We start from the raw sequence: 15,858 nt of genomic DNA, 5'->3' as shown, positions 1-15,858 counted from the left end.
TTTACAAGTCAACTGAAGGACAAACTTAGTTCAAAGCAAAAATATTCAGTGAAATAATGTGGTAAGAAAGCAACAATTAAATATCTCTCCCATGAATTTGGGCTTCTCCCTTATGAATACCTACACTATTGGTGGGAAGAATAGACACCCCTACTGAATATATATGGCCATGGCATAGGTATAGAGGGTAACATGTAGGGAAAATGTGTGGCCAGGGTGCATGCATCAAAGGGCACACAGGAGAGAATACTTATGGTCAAGGCACATATGTTGGAGGGGCAACTCTGGAGTCTAACCCTGCACTGTTGTTCTTGTATCTGACTCTTCATGACCCCATTGGGGGTTTTCTTGGCAAAGATACTGGAGTGGTTTGATATTTCCTTCTCCAGCTCATTTTACAGATGAGGAAACTGAGGCAAGCAGGGTTAAGGGACTTGTTCAGTGGCAGCTAGTAAGTGTCTGAGTCCAGATTTGAACTCGGGAAGGTAAATCTTCTTGACCTCTGGTCTGGCACTCTACTTAATGTGCCTCCTAGATGCCCCCAATACTGCCTATCCACCAGTAGTTGTCAGTATATTGCATTCTTCCCAGTAGGTTTGTTCTTTGCTGATCTTGCCTGGTGTACAATCTCTGCATAGTGCTCGGTATCTGCTTAGCATGTGGCTGTGATAGGTAGTCTTTAGATAGGATGCTACTCCCTTTTACTCTTGTGTGACTGCTTAATATTATTCCATTGGTCCCAGGGTTCTGCCAGGCACAGCTGTACTCGTTTTGAGTTTAGGGTTAGAAATTTTTTCCTGATTCCTGCTTAATTTCTAGTTGCTAAAGTATACCCAATGAATATCAGTTTAGAAGCTGCCCTTGCAACAAGCTTAAAAGACTGAGTTTTTGCTACTCAGTTTAGAAAACCCATTTCTTGTTATTTCACACAAATGAATGGGAGGAAGAAAATACACCAAACAAAAATAAGATTGGGGGATAAAGTCCTTTTCTTATTCTTACCTTTAATGTGTATATGTGGTAGCCATAACAAGCTACATTACATTTACAAGGCATTGTGCTTAGCTTTGGGGATACAAAGATAGAATGAACTTATCCTTCCTGTCAAGGACTACACATTCTATAAGGGTATTTTAAATATATATGTGTGTGTGTGTGTGTGTGTGTGTGCGTGTGCGCATGTGTGCGTGCGTGCGCACACGCGCGCACATGCGTGTGTGTGTGTGTGTGTACATATATATATATACACACAGATTTTGACAAAGTAGCATGAGTAGGAAGAGAACACTAACAACTAAGGGTAGAAGTAAAGGATTCACAGAGGACATTGTACTTTAGATGAGTTGCGAAGGAAGAGAAGGCTTCTGAGAGGAAGAGACAAGAAGGGAGTATGTATTCCAGGCATGGACTGTCCCAAATCCTATTAACATTGATCAGTCGGGTCCAGGAGTCCCCTTAGGGCTCTAAGAATACTACTGAGGAGTTGCAGGAGTGGGTTTTTAATGCTATAGCTCATGAGCCCCCCAAAGAAGGGCTACCTGCCACAATTATCAGTTGATATAATTTAGCCAGCTAGACTCAAATGACTTTTAGAAAGGGGAATTTACAAAGGTAATATGGTAAGAGTAGTTGGTATAAAATATGCCCCGAATTCCCTGCCCTGCCTCCCACCAAAACAAAAAAGTTTGTGACACGGTCTTCCATAGGTACATATAAAATCCAGGGGAAATTGTGCTCAAGCTTAAAGAGCACATGTCACAAAAGGGTAACTTACAGTTCTTGGGAATCCTTTTGCTGGAGCCCTCAAGATGATCTCCATAGATATGGCATGACTTTTCTGATGGATTCTTTGTGGAAGTTCAAAATATTCCTCCCATCAAGGCAGTTGTAGGGGAGGAGATCTGAGGTTTTTCTTTCTCGGGAGTTTAGCTAGAATGTGCTTTCCTCGCCACTTGCTTGAATCTCTGAAGCCTAACATTTTCTTGATATTCTGCAGACCCATCGGATGTGACCAATTTTCCTCAGTCAATCTGAATACATCCCTTGTGTATTCAGTTTATCAATGCCAGTTGATCAGGGACTTTTTGCACTGTTAGTCTGAAGCCTATGATTGATTTATTCCATAGAGAAATATTCTCACCTAGTTAAGCTATCAGGGCTTTAGATCTTGACATTTTTGATGGTTGAGGATAACTTGATATGCTCAATTAATCCTTGCCCTTACACTTATATATGTACTTGGTATCACTGCTATTAGAAAATAAGCTCCTTGCCAGCAGGGATTGGTTCATTCATTGTATTTATAATCCTAACACTTAACACAGTGTCTGGCACATGATAAATGCTTAATAAATTCTTGTGAATTGATTGATCCTAGAGGCAATAAAGAGACATTTAAAATTTTTGAACAGGAGAGTAACATGGTTCAGTCAGCTGTGCAGTGTGGCCAAATTCAAAATCAGAAACATTTATTGTTATAAATGTTGCAGGGAAAATGCCCTTAAGTAAAGGCACAGACTTGATCCTCTCATTGTCTCTCCTACTCTCTCTTCTTTCCTCCTCTTTCAAATGGTTATATGCAACATCTGCACTAAACTTCTATGCCCCGTTAATGTCAAATGAACAATCTCTTTGTACAAAGGCACAGTACAGCAACGTCAGCGATCAAATCTTTGGGCACATTTAAAGTAGCCTCAGGACATTTGCCTGGGAAGTCCTCACACTGATGAAATCACAGGCCCTTGGAGAAGATATCTGTCTTCTTTCTATACCAGCAGTAATGAAAGGATTGAAAGAGGCAGGATGATGTGAAAAGAACATCTGTTGCTAGGGATGGTGGCACACACCTGTAATCCCAGCTACCAGAGAGGCTGAGACGAGCAGATAGCTTGAGCTCAGGAATTCTGAGCTGCAGGAGGCTAAAGCCAACTAGGTGTCCAGACTAAGACTGCCACTAATATGGAAAGTCCTGGGAAGGGGGTAAATGAGGGAAGAAGGGACTGTTTTACGAGAGGCAAATTGGTCCAGGTTGGAAATGGAATAGGGCAAAGCTCCTCTGGCAATCAAAAATGGGATTGGGTCCATGAGTAGTCACTGCATTTCCAGGCTGGGCAAGATAGGGAGTGAAAGAAATTAAGAAAGAAAAAAAGAATGGAGGGAGGGAGAGAAAGGAAGGAAGAAGGAGAGAGAGAAAGGAAGGAAGGGAGAAAGAGAGAGAAAAAGAAAGAAGAAAGGGAGAAAGAAAGGAGGGAGGAAAGTAAAGAATGAAGAAAGAAAGAAAGAAAGGAAGGAAGGAAGAAAGGAAGGAAGGAAGAAAGGAAGGAAGGAAGGAAGGAAGAAAGGAAGGAAGAAAGGAAGGAAGAAAGGAAGGAAGAAAGAAAGAAAAAGGAAGAAAGGAGGAGAGAAGGAAGGAATGAAGGAAGGAAAGAAGCAAGGAAAGAAAGGAGGTAAGGAAGGAAGGAGGGAGGGAAGGAAAAGAAAGGAAGGAAAGAAGGAAAGAAGAAAAAGTAAGAAAGAAAGAGAAAGAAAGAAAAGAGAAAGGAAAGAAGGAAGAAAGAAAAGAGAAAGAAAGGAAGGAAGGAAGGAAGGAAGAAAAAGAAAGAAAACTCTTTGACTTCCATGCCTTTGCCTAGGCTGTTCCCCATGCCTGGAATGCTTTAATCATCTTTACCTCTTGAAACTTCAAATTGACTTCAAGGTTCAGCTCAGGCTGCCTACTTTTCTGATTTTCCCAATTATTACCACCTCCCCCCAGCCCTATTACTTTGTCCATATTGTGTATTTACAAGTTGTCCTCCTCTACCTCAGTAGAACCTAAGTATCTGAGGGCAGGGCTGTTTCATTTCTGTCTCTGTGTCCCCAGTGCCTAGTACAGTGCCTGGTATTTAGTAGGTACTTAATAATGGCTTGCTGAGTTGAACTGAAATAAAACAGTATGTGGACTCAAGAGCCTAGGCTTCTTGGCCCAGCCATAAACCCAGTGGATATATCTCCAATACAATCTCTTTTTAGAAATTATTATGGTCCTTTGAAGAAAATGGTCATATAAACTTCATTTAAAAATTCTGTAAAGTACAACCAAACTTGGGATAAAAATGATTAAAGGAGTTAGAGTACAGAATGTCACAACTCAGTGTGGAATGTATATCCCTCTAGAAAACCTTTAGGAAAACCAGGATCCAAGTCCATTGTTTCATACAGACCCCTCTCAAGTAGGCTTGGACAGAAGTTGTTCTCAATTTTCTTCATTAAGTTAATTTATGATTTAGCTGTGTCGAAATAACTTATCTGTTTGGGGTCTCAGTTTCCTTCTTCATGAAATGGGGCCAGTCTACCTCTTAAAATTATGAGAATTTAATGAAATTAGAAATTGAAAATATGTTATCTAAAAACAGGATATTATTCCAAGGTAGAGGCAAATTTACTTATACTTATTTCACATTGGCATTGGATTCTTCATTGCTAGCCCTAGCTAGCCAATTCTCAATTATACTCATGTAGATTGCTTGAGACAAATTTTAAATTTCAGGTTGACTTTATGTAGCCATGTAGTATTCTCCTGGCCCATTTCCTTCTGACCGAACATCCTTCAGATATTGATGGAAACCCATTTTAATATTCACGTACAGAAACATGGAGGAGGGAGGGAAGTAGAGGGGTATTTAAAGAAAATTATTTGCTACTTCGAATTATCTGAGCAAAGGGATCTCTCCATTAACGAGGATAATCAACAGATGACTAATGAATCTTTTTTTCCCTTCTTCAGCAATTTTTGTGAATCTATCATTCCTTCTCACACTACTTCTTTAGTAAATTGGCTATTAAAACAAACTTTATATTTTCTTATTTTCTTCAAGGTATTGCCCAGAGATGCACAGCTATCAAGTATCACTTTTCTCAGCCAATCCGTTTGCGAAACATTCCCTTTAATTTAACCAAGACAATCCAGCAAGATGAATGGCACCTGCTTCGTAAGTATCTACCCCAAGGAAGGTGTCCAAGAGGAAACAGAGACTTCCTGTGTGACACTTTGTTCTTACCAGAGTCCATGCTGGCTTCCACCTAGAAACAACACCAGAGTAGGTGTTGGCATTAGGAGATGGTGTAGTGTGTGTCTGCCCTTGGGACCCAATCACACCTAGTAAGAAGCTGATGAAACTAATTCAGTGTAAAGAGGATTTGACTTGTTTACCAGTTGAGGCTGTGCATATGTGTGTATACATATATATGTGTGTATATGTGTGTGTGCATGTGTATGTGTCTGTGTGTATATATATATGTATATGGAGAGACAGAGATAGAGACAGAGAGTGAGAGAGAGACACACACAGAGAGAGATGAAAGGGAGTGAGAGAGAGAGAGGGGAGAGAGAGAGTGAGACAGAGGAGGGAGGGGAAAGAGAGAGAGTGAGAGAGGAGAAAGAGAGACACAGAGAGAGAGGGAGGAAAGAGAGTGAGAAAGATGGGAGGTGAGAGAGGGGGGGCAGTGAGAGAAATAGAGGGAGGTGTGAGAGAGAGGGGGAGAGAGAGGACAGGAGAGGAGAGGGAGAGCGAGAGCGACAGAGAGACAGAGAGAGACAGAGAGAAAGAGAGCAACATGCTTGCCCCCAAGTGCAAGGCAATGTTTAATTTCATTGCTGGAGTTTTGTTTCTTTGTTTTGTTTTTATAAACCAAGTTTGAGGCATTGAGTGAGAAGAAATAATCACCCAAATCTAAACCAGTAGTTACTCATGCTTTTTATTTTGGTTATACAATTTTTCTTCCATCTCCGCTCTCTCTCCCAGGTCTTTGTACATCTGCTCAAATGTCCCTGTGAATGTATGTCAGTAATTTTCTGGGGAGGAGCGGTAGGTACCTGGGTGTCTCTAAGGCAGCAATTATCTTTTTCCTCATCAGGAAAACAGATTAGAACACCAGAAATAATCCCATCACACTTAGGAAGCTGAATGAGGTAGAAAATCCTCCATGATGACAGCTATCAGGTAGCAGTAGTAGATTAGATGACTTTTTAAGAAAATATTTAAAGCAAACACAAGACTTATACAGTTTACTAATGAGCATAACTACAGGGACAAGTCTTGTTTGTTGTTGTTGTTAGTCAGTAAACATTTATTAAGTTCTGACTGTGTGCCAGGCACTGTGCTAAACCCTGAAGATACAAAGAAAGGAAAAGCCATTATACAAAAACAAATCATATGGAAATCTTGAATCAGAACAGTGCTAAGGAATAGCTTTGTGTTTTTTTTCCATGCCACTCCAGTGGGTGGAACCAAAACTTAAATCAGAATATTGAATTGTCTTACACTTACACATATTATATCTAAAATCTTTAATCATTAGCAATTTGAAGTCATCAGAATAGGAATAAAATGTAGTCTATTTCTTAGTAGTAAGACTTCCTGAAAATTCCTCATGATGGCTGACTTTTAATCATGTTTTCTCAGCAAATCAAAGTGAATACTTATCTAAGTTGTTTTTATTCTCGTCTTAATTCTTTAGGAACAGATTAATGAGTTGCCTTGATAATTTTACCATGGAATCATGCAGACACCAAGCATGATCCTAAGAGAGGTAGACTGAGACAGATTCCTTATGAGGAAATTACCTACGAATTCTGAGATCTTCCCCTTTAGCCCAAAGTGACATTCTTGGAGTTTTACTGTTGTTGGTCAGTCCTTTAGTCGTGTCTGACCCTGTAGCAGGGTTTTCTTTGCAAGGACACTGGAGCAGTTTGCTATTTCTTTCTCCAGCTCATTTTACAAGTGAGGAAACCAAGGCAAACAGGGTTAAGTGACTTGCCCAGGGTCACATAGCTAGTGTCTGAATTCGTATTTGAACTCAGGTCTTCCTGACTCCAGGTCCAGAGCTCCATTGAACCACTTAGCTGCCTACATTTTTGGAGTATTTTCCTGTAACTGTGTAGATTGAAAATTTTTGTTCCTATTGAAAAAAAGGTTTTAGGAAAGCCCTTTCCTTGAAGATGAGTCTCTCTCGGATGCCATCTGGGATAGCGCTGACAAACTTTAAAGCATAAATCACTGCTTTTGTATTAGTAGCCCTGATGCGAGAGACAGCATGGCCTAGTAAGCAGATAGAAGAGTCAGCCTCTGAGACAGGAAGAACTGGGTTCAAGACCCTCCTCTGATTCCTATTGGCTTTGTGGCTTTGGGTAACTCAGTTAATCTTTTGGTGTAGAAAATTACTAACATGCATTCACTGTCTATATTCACTGTTCTGACAGACTCTAAGGTTATAAGGTGAAAAATACTTGCCAGTCTACATTACTAAATTTTAATCACTGAGAGTTCCTGCACCAATTAAACCACAAGTTCAGATTGAAGCATGTTTCAGGTTAACCTACTCTTCCTACAAGCCCAGCTTTCCATGAGACTCTTCTCCTGTCTTTACCTATGCATCTGGGGCCATCTCCAGTTATCCTGATCTATATCTTGCCTGCACCCAGGAGAGAGTGAGGCGGATGACTTTGAACAGCCCTGCCTCACTTTAATTCAAATCACTTGCAAGTCAAGACATCACCTTCCTGATGTCGTTGGTTCTCTTTGAGGAAGAAGGATGAACAACAACAGCAAAATGGTGTGCGTAGTCAAGAGAGCTCGTGGGCATACCTCCACCATGTACTCCCCTCTGGACATCTGTCCATTCCCCTTCTTCTGGTCTTTGGAAGTACTCAGAACCCAGGCTTTCCAACCTTCCCTTGCCCCAGGGCCTACAAATCCTAAAGTCATCCCCTAGGGAGTCAATGATATAGTCCCCTTCAATATCCATATTAAGCTCTTTCTTATTTCATTCCTGTATTCCCGTAGTCCACAGTTGCATTAACAACTCTTTTCTTCTCTTCTGGCACCAGACTTACGAAGAATCACAGCAGGCTTCCTGGGAATGGCTGCAGCCGTGCTCCTCTGTGGCTGCATTGTGGCCACTGTCAGTTTCTTTTGGGAGGAAAGTCTTACCCAGCATGTTGCAGGACTGCTCTTCCTTATGACAGGTATGGTGAAAATATCCTCTCTCCCCTACCCATGAAAGGTGGACCACAGATTTCTCTTGACTCCTCCAGCAGCCACTGTCTAAGCAACAACCTTTGTTTTGCAGTTTCCCAATTATAGGCATTGGATTAAAATATAGTAAGAGATGTCTGTTGTCAAGCATAGAAAACCAAAAGGCCAGAAAATAAACTCTATTCTTTTCCTTTGTGGCTAGAGTGCTTAGTTTGACTAGATGGTTAGAAGATGCTACTAATCATGCTATAAATGTAAGGTGTTTGGATTGTTCTGGTCCATTCCCATAGATGATACCCCAGCCCTATCCTGTACTCTTATAAATATGTGCCTTTGGTCATAAAAGGACACTAAGGCAGAGACTTATAGCTACAGCTGCACAGGTCACCCTCATTAATGGAAAATCCATTCAAAATCCATGTCCTACTGAGTGTCAGTTATTACCGCCATCATCCTTTATATAGAATGCATTTTTGGGTTAAAATAATTAATAATATGTTACTTTTGTCTAACACTTTTCAGTAACTAAGTGCTTTCACATAATTTATTTCACCTGATCCTTACCATAGTTCTACGCCTTAGGTAAGGAAGTTTTCATCCTTAAAAGAGAGAACAAAGACTTGACAAGATTAAATGACTTACTTGGCAATTAGCCAAGTCTGAACTTGAACCCAAGACTTTAAGCTCTACACATTGTACCTTTACTGTCTTTTATTACAGGACCTAGTTATTCTTGTGCTTGAATACAGAGAATATTGTTGAGATATAGAATTAACCCTCAATTACCTGCATTTGTGTATAGAGGTATTAGAATGAATACTATCAAATGATAGTCTCCTTGGGCATTTTTCCCCCCACTGATACAGCAGTATATGAGTTTTGAGATTAGATCGGATTGTCATAAAGGCAGAGAGCATGGAGTTAATTGCTGTGGAGTCCAGGGTTCCTCTGAGAGAATTTTCACGTCTTTCTGGATCCCTCTGGATTTTAGATGACCTCTTTTTGGTTCCTTGTCTTATATGACAGGGAAGAGAAACCATCTTCTTTGGCTAATCTAAGGAAGGCAGTTTGGCATGAAAGGAGAAGTGTTTGGCTAGCTCGGCTACTTCTCCACTCCCAACTCCTCCCCACTTGTGTAGGTCATATGAAAAAAAAATTATTGTCGTATGAGCCAGCTCCTGCCATTGCTAGGTGACCAAAATGGTCTGTTCTGACATTAGTGAAGGATATGTGCTTTCCTTTACAGTGTTTCATGTGATGGTTGATGCCTTAGTGAAGCACTTTTAGTGAATAGACCAATTAATAGTTCCATAAAATATATCTAACATCAGAACTTAATTACATTTGCCACAGACATGTAATCATTTAGAATAAGCTTGTTTCAACTTCCCTAGAGTTCCAGTATTTCAGCTACTCCTACTGTAGAGTGTGTGTGTACGTGTGTGTGAGTGTGTGTGTGTGTGTGTGTGTGTGTGCATATTTTCCTCCAAACAAAGCCAAGGAATGGAATTTCTCACGTGGTTCGTAGTGTGCTACAGAACTCCTAGGTCATTTAATAACAAGTCTTTAGTTGTTAAGGAGTAACCCAGAGGCTTTCTTAGCTAAAAGCTGCTTGGTCACCCTTGGCTGCCCCAGGCCAGGAGCTAATCCGCAGCTGAGCTGTTCCCAGTCTCCAGGGCTGATGGTAGTCATGGCTAACTCAGAGGTGGCTCTTCCGTCATTGGACTGGTGCTGCACCCAAAATAGTATTTAGTAAACCTTCATAGCCATCTTCTCTGCTCCTGTCTGTTCCCTCCCCCTGGAATGGTACTACAGCAGGCTGGCACTCTGTAGCACCAGGGGGTTCACATGAAAAGTGTCACCCAACACAGAAATAGCTTGAACCAACCTCACAAGGAAAGGAGGAAAAAAGCTGTTAGCAGGGATAGTTTCAGTGAGTAGCCTCCATGCCCACAATGGGCAGCACTGGGGGTGAAGGGATGATATCTACCATCTCATCAAAGACTCCCCCCAGACCCTTGGGTCTTCAACCTTATATGCCATTTGAAACAAAGAGCCAGTATGATACCAGTGGGAGATTATCTTTTATCTATAGGACCAGTAAAATGAAGACATTTTCTGAATTATCAGATAAAGGGGTTGGAATGCAGAGCAGGGAAGTAGGAATGAAGAATAAGGAAGTAAGAAAGTTAACCCTAATAGTATCATTCCAGCATGAGCTGAAAATAGGGGGATGGGCTGTTCCGGCTTTATTTTGTTTTTTTGTTCCCCAGATCAGTGCTGAAATATGTTGATAACAAAGGAAGAAGCATAAGGAAGCTAACTAGTGTTCTAGCTTCCAGGGTTTGGGCTAGGGGGAAGAGGGTTCGGCTTATGGAATCTGTCAAGCAGGCTACTTCCCAGGATATTCACTTCAAATCCAATGTTTGAGAGGAACTGGCAACTTCAGTAACCCAGATCCAAAGGGGTTCTGTGCCCCTGGGGTTCTTACTTGTAAAGAAAAAAGATAGCATCAATTTCTTCATCTGTAAAATGGAGATAATAGTAGTACCTACTTCCCTAGGTGGTTGTGAGAGGTAAGTGAGATAGCCTATGTGAATGCTTTGCAAACCTTTAAGCACTATATACATGCTAACTATTATTATATCCAATTTTCTTATTATGTAGGATTATATATTTAGATCTAGAAAGGATCATTTAACCCATCTTACCAAGCCCTCTTGTTTTAAAGATGAGAAAACTAATTTCCAAGGAAGATGTGACTTGGAAAAAAGTCGCAGAAGCCATCTCAGGGGCAAGACTTTGAACCCTGGATTTCTGACTAATTTCCCCATTTCATGGACCATTCTCCCTATATTAACTCAAAAGAGAGGGGAGGGAGGGAGAGAGAGAGAGAGAGAGAGAGAGAGAGAGAGAGAGAGAGAGAGAGAGAGAGAGACAGAGAGAGACAGAGAGAGAGACAGAGAGAGACAGAGAGACAGATAGACAGACAGAGACAGAGAGAGAGAATCTGAAATCTTGCTGGATGAAGCCCCTAAATGTGATTGTCAGGAACTGAACAAATTATGGCACTAGCAGTCACCACCCAATAGAGTACATTTAAAATAAATCTTTTAATGTGGCTAATGAATGGATATTCTAAGACCTTTGGCAGCAGTAAAATCGGCCAAAGCACCATAGAAACCAGGAGTCCTGAGTGTCTCAGGAGAAAGTAGGGCAGACAGATTCAGTTTGAAATAAAAGTTATTTGGAAACAGCAAAACTCAGAAACCAGATGTTTAGTTGAGTGTTAGGATGGGCCAGGTCAGTATCCTTCCCTTTCTAGTATGCTCTTCCTCTGCCTTTAATTCTACTTTTTAACATTGGGACTAGAAACAAAAGAAGAGGCCCAGGAACTCACTTTTTTGGGGGAGGGTGTAACTTTCATTTTGATGATTCTCTTCCTCCTCTCATCAGAATTTAGACTTTGCCCCTGGGTCCCTGGGCTCCGATTGGTGAGTTTTCATCTTATTTTCCCTGGAACCTGGCCACTTCGGTTTTCCAGTCCTTTTCAAATTTGTTGTTCATTTCCAAATTAAGCCACCTGCACTCTAGCCATCTTCCTCATCCCGCTCCCATTGGAGCTCAGTCTGCTCACCCCCCCAACCCCCCATGGACCCGGGGCTCTGAGAGTTGAGTTTTCATTTTATTATACCTGAATCCAGGCCACCACACTCCAGGCATTTTTGAGCCATGATGCAGTATGTAAACAAACCGCACCCCTCCTTCTGGTACCCCTTTGTATGTTATCACCCCCCACTAACTTATGTAAACATCTTGAAGGCAGGGAATGTCCAGCTTGCTTGTATTTCTATTCTAAGCACTTAGCACAGTGCCTGACACACATCAAAATGTTCGTTCCTTCCTTCCTTCATTTCAATACATAGTTTGGCAAACCAACAGAGGTATAGGTTATTGTTCTTTCAAATGTTGAGTTGTCCTCTTCTTTGTCCACCTCCATTACCCCAGGTGAGATTTTCCACTGCCCAGCTGCCCTTCTCAGAATCTGGTCCCTAAGGCCCACTTTCAAAACCTGACTTACTGAGATAATTCCACTCCTGGGAGAAAATAATATACACGTTCAACACATTCGGTGTACGTATTTGGTGTTGACTGTACACATTTAGTAATGGAAAATATGAGTGAAATGGGGGGGGCGGTAAGGAGATCGATTTGACTTAAGCAGAAAAGTTAAGTAAAAGAATGTCACCAGCAGCTTAAATCAGCCTGACACCCACAAATCATGAATGCTAAACTTAGCTGCTTTTAGATAGAGGGTCTCGATTTTCATTCCGTATCTGTTTATTAGTAGAGTCTTCAGTGGAAGAATGTCAGTGTTATGTCAGTATGCTATGTTAAAATGGAAAGGTTTTTTTAAGTGTGTCACATTTTTATTCTTCTGTCTTATTCTTTACAGACAGCTCCTAATTACTCAGATGCGGAGCAGGTAGTCTGCAGAGTGTCTGTGCACGCTTGGGAACATTCCCCAGGCTCTCCTCTCCCTTCCTTACTCCAGCTGCCCATTTCTCTCCCAGTGAGGAATCCCACTGACCAGATTTAGATCCCTTTCCCCTCATAGCAGGACGTCTGAGCTTCCATGGCCACTTTGGAGGGGTACTTGAGAAAACTCAGCTGACTACTGTGACCCTGGCCAATGGGCAGAGGGATCAAGAGAGGAGAAACAGAGGGAAACTAATCAGTACCTAATAGAATTCCTCTCTTCCATACATCTGTAGGTAGCAGAATCTATAACATTTAGAAATATCACCTGTAACATCTTGCTAGGAAATTATTATGGCAGCAAGTCATTAGCATAAAAAACATGCCCTAGCCTAATTCATTCATTAATGCCCTCATGCATACATTAAACAAGCACTTATTTAGCACCTAGTATGCTCTGATAGGTACCAGAGGTACAAAGGAAATTTCATCCCTGCCCTCAAGAAACTTACTGGGGAAAACAACACATACACCTTTAAGTTATTACAAAATATACACAATTTTTTTTGGCGGGGGGGGGGGAAGAGAATAGGCAAGCAGTTTAAATCTTCCCTTCCTTCCTTCCTTCCTTCCTTCCTTCCTTCCTTCCTTCCTTCCTTCCTTCCTTCCTTCCTTTCTTCCTTCCTTCCTTGCCAGACCCTTTATAAAGTGCCTTACAAATATCATCTCATTTAATGCTCTCAACAACCCTAGGAGACAGGTGCTATTATTAGCCTCATTTTGCAGCTGAGGAAACTGAGGCAGGCATTAGGTACGTGATTTGCCCAGGGTCACAGCGCTAGGAAGTGTCTGGGGCTGCATTTGAACTCGGGTTTTTCTGACTCATGACCCAACATTGTATTCACTGTGCCACCTAGAGGCCGCAAGGGCACTAGCAATTAGCAGCATCAGAAAAGATCTCTGGTAGGAGGTGCTGCTGGAGTTCAGGTTGGAAGGGCTTTACAGATTCCATGAAGTGGGAGGGGGGAGGGCAGGGCAGCTCAGAGGCAGAGATGGAACATAGTGCACCAGGAATAGCAAATAAGTTAGTTTGACTGTAACCTGGGTGAGGGGGCGACAAGAAATTAATCTGAAAAAGAGACTGGGGATTGACTATGAAGGGTTTTAAATGTCAACAATAAGAGTTTGCATTTGATTCTAGAGTTTCACTGAATTTTCTTGAACAGAAGAGTGACCTGGTCACTGTCCTTGCAGTACTACATGTCAGCTGTGGCAAGGACCCAGTCAAGGCGAGGAGAGGTGGTATGCAAGGAGACTAATTAGAAGGCTATAGCAAAAGTCCAGGTGAGAGGTGACAAGATCCTAAATTAGGCTGGGGGCAGTTCCAGTGGAGGGGGAAAGGATATGAGCGGTTGTTGTTGTGTTTGTCCTTCGTTCTCGAAGAGGACCATGACATCAGAGAAATGATGACATGATTTGCAGTTGACTTCGATTTGAGTGAGGGAGGGCTGTGCAAGATTGGAGTTTGGGATACCTCTAAGATAGCCAGATGAAGCCATCCAATAGGCAGCTGGTTATGTGGGACAAATGCTCAGGACAGAGATGAGCTCTAGATATATGTAGAGTTGGGAGTCATGTATAAAAATGATAATTGAACTGATGGGACCTATTGAGATCACTCCAAAAGAGTTCAGGGAGAGAAGAAAAGGGGGCCCTGTGCAGACCCTCGGGATACTCCCATCAATCAATCAACAAGCTTTTATTAAGCATCTGCTGTCTGCCAGCCACTGTGCTGGGTGCAAGAAATAGAGACAAAAAGGGAAGAAATGTCTATTCTAGAGAAAATTTATCATATAGATGATAATCCAGCCAAAGAACAGTCAGGTAGGAGAATAGCCAGAAGGGAGCAGACCCAGGGAGGAAAGGGTATCCAGAGGAGGGAGGTAGTCAATTGTGTCCAGAGCTGCAGAGAGGTCAAGAAGGATGAAGTCTGAGAAGAGACCATCAGATGTAGCAATTAAGAGATCATTAGTAACCTTGGAGAGAGCAGTTTCAGTTGAGTGATGGGGTCCTATGGCACATTAGAACAGGGAAAACAATGAGAGGAAAGGAAACAGAGACCATAAACACAGATGGCTGGCTCTTTCCAAGAGTTTGGCTGTGAAAGGGAAGGGAGGAGAGATAGAGGATGATAGCTTGAGGGATGCTATGATCAAATGAAGGGTATTTTTTTTAAGGACAGGGAAGATCTAGGTATGTTTATAGGCAGCAGGAAAGGAGCTTGTGGATAGGGAAAAGCTGAAGATGAGCAACAAAGGGGTGGGGGGAAGTGATTAAGGGGACAAATTGGTGAATAACACGGAATAAACGGCACAAGTAGAGAGATTCATCTTGCCAAGGAGAAGGGCCATCTCCTTGTCAGAGACTGGAGCAAAGGAGGAAAGATTAGGTGGAGGAATTGTATGGGGACACAGGTAAGAACAGGCAGTCCTTCCTTTTTGCCATAAGGCATTTCTAGGAATGGATCATACTTTCCATAGACAAAGTGTTATTACTGAGGGTTGTGTTTCTGACCTATGACTTGGTATCAAATAAATGATGCAGTGATTCTGTGAAATCATAGCTGTAACCCATAGTATGTCATAAAAACAAAGAAACAACACAGACTTTTATAGTAGTTAAAATAATAAAATAAATTTAGGTTTTATAAAATAGTCAGAAATTTACTGTAAACACTGATTATACCAGGGCCCCGGAGAGTGTTACAAAGTGTTCATAAAAGTACAGTGGAAAAATGTAAATGCTACCGTATCATAAATTAGACCTATCTGAAATTAATATAACAGCTACATTAAATATTGAACATTTCATAGAATCATTAAATTTAGGAGTTCAAAGAGACCCTGGTGGCCATCTAGTCTAACACACACCAGAAACAGGATTTTCTTTGCAATGTACCTAGCCACCTAGAGATGTAGGAAAAAAAAAGAGTGTAGGGACCTAGAGTTAGGAAGATGAGAGTTCAAATCTGGCCTCAGTTTCCTCTTATATGACCCTGGGCAATTCCCTTAACCTCTGTCGGCCTCAATTTCTTCTTCTCTAAATTGGGGATAATAATAACACCTACTTCAGGGTTGTTGTGCGGATAAAATGAGATAATACTTGTAATGTGTTTTACAAACCTTAAATCACCATATAAATGCTAACTCTTTTTTTTCCTCCTCCTCCTTCTGACTTCATAATGAGGAAGGATTTGAGCTGGGTCACAAAGTAGGAGTAGAATTTGTATTGTCAGAAAGAAAGGGATGCAGGGGAAGGGCTTTGTAGGTGGCCACTGTTGACCTCCACTTGATGGCAAGCCAAA

General features: G+C 41.5%; 1 protein-coding gene across 1 annotated transcript in view; it reads left to right on the top strand.

Moving 5' to 3' along the window:
• Nucleotides 1–15,858, top strand: part of TMEM178A (transmembrane protein 178A) — a 77,990-nt gene that overhangs the window by 58,170 nt on the left and 3,962 nt on the right. Inside the window, exons 2-3 of the mRNA XM_036751070.1 lie at nucleotides 4,857–4,970; nucleotides 7,868–8,005. Of these exons, the coding sequence (XP_036606965.1) occupies nucleotides 4,857–4,970; nucleotides 7,868–8,005 (252 nt within the window). The remainder of the gene's footprint in view (nucleotides 1–4,856; nucleotides 4,971–7,867; nucleotides 8,006–15,858) is intronic.

Source organism: Trichosurus vulpecula, chromosome 3, assembly GCF_011100635.1.
Source record: "Trichosurus vulpecula isolate mTriVul1 chromosome 3, mTriVul1.pri, whole genome shotgun sequence".
NCBI classification, from domain to species: Eukaryota; Metazoa; Chordata; class Mammalia; order Diprotodontia; family Phalangeridae; genus Trichosurus; species Trichosurus vulpecula.
The sequence above is the reverse complement of the archived record's forward strand: the minus strand, read 5'-3'. Positions and strand labels throughout refer to the sequence as shown.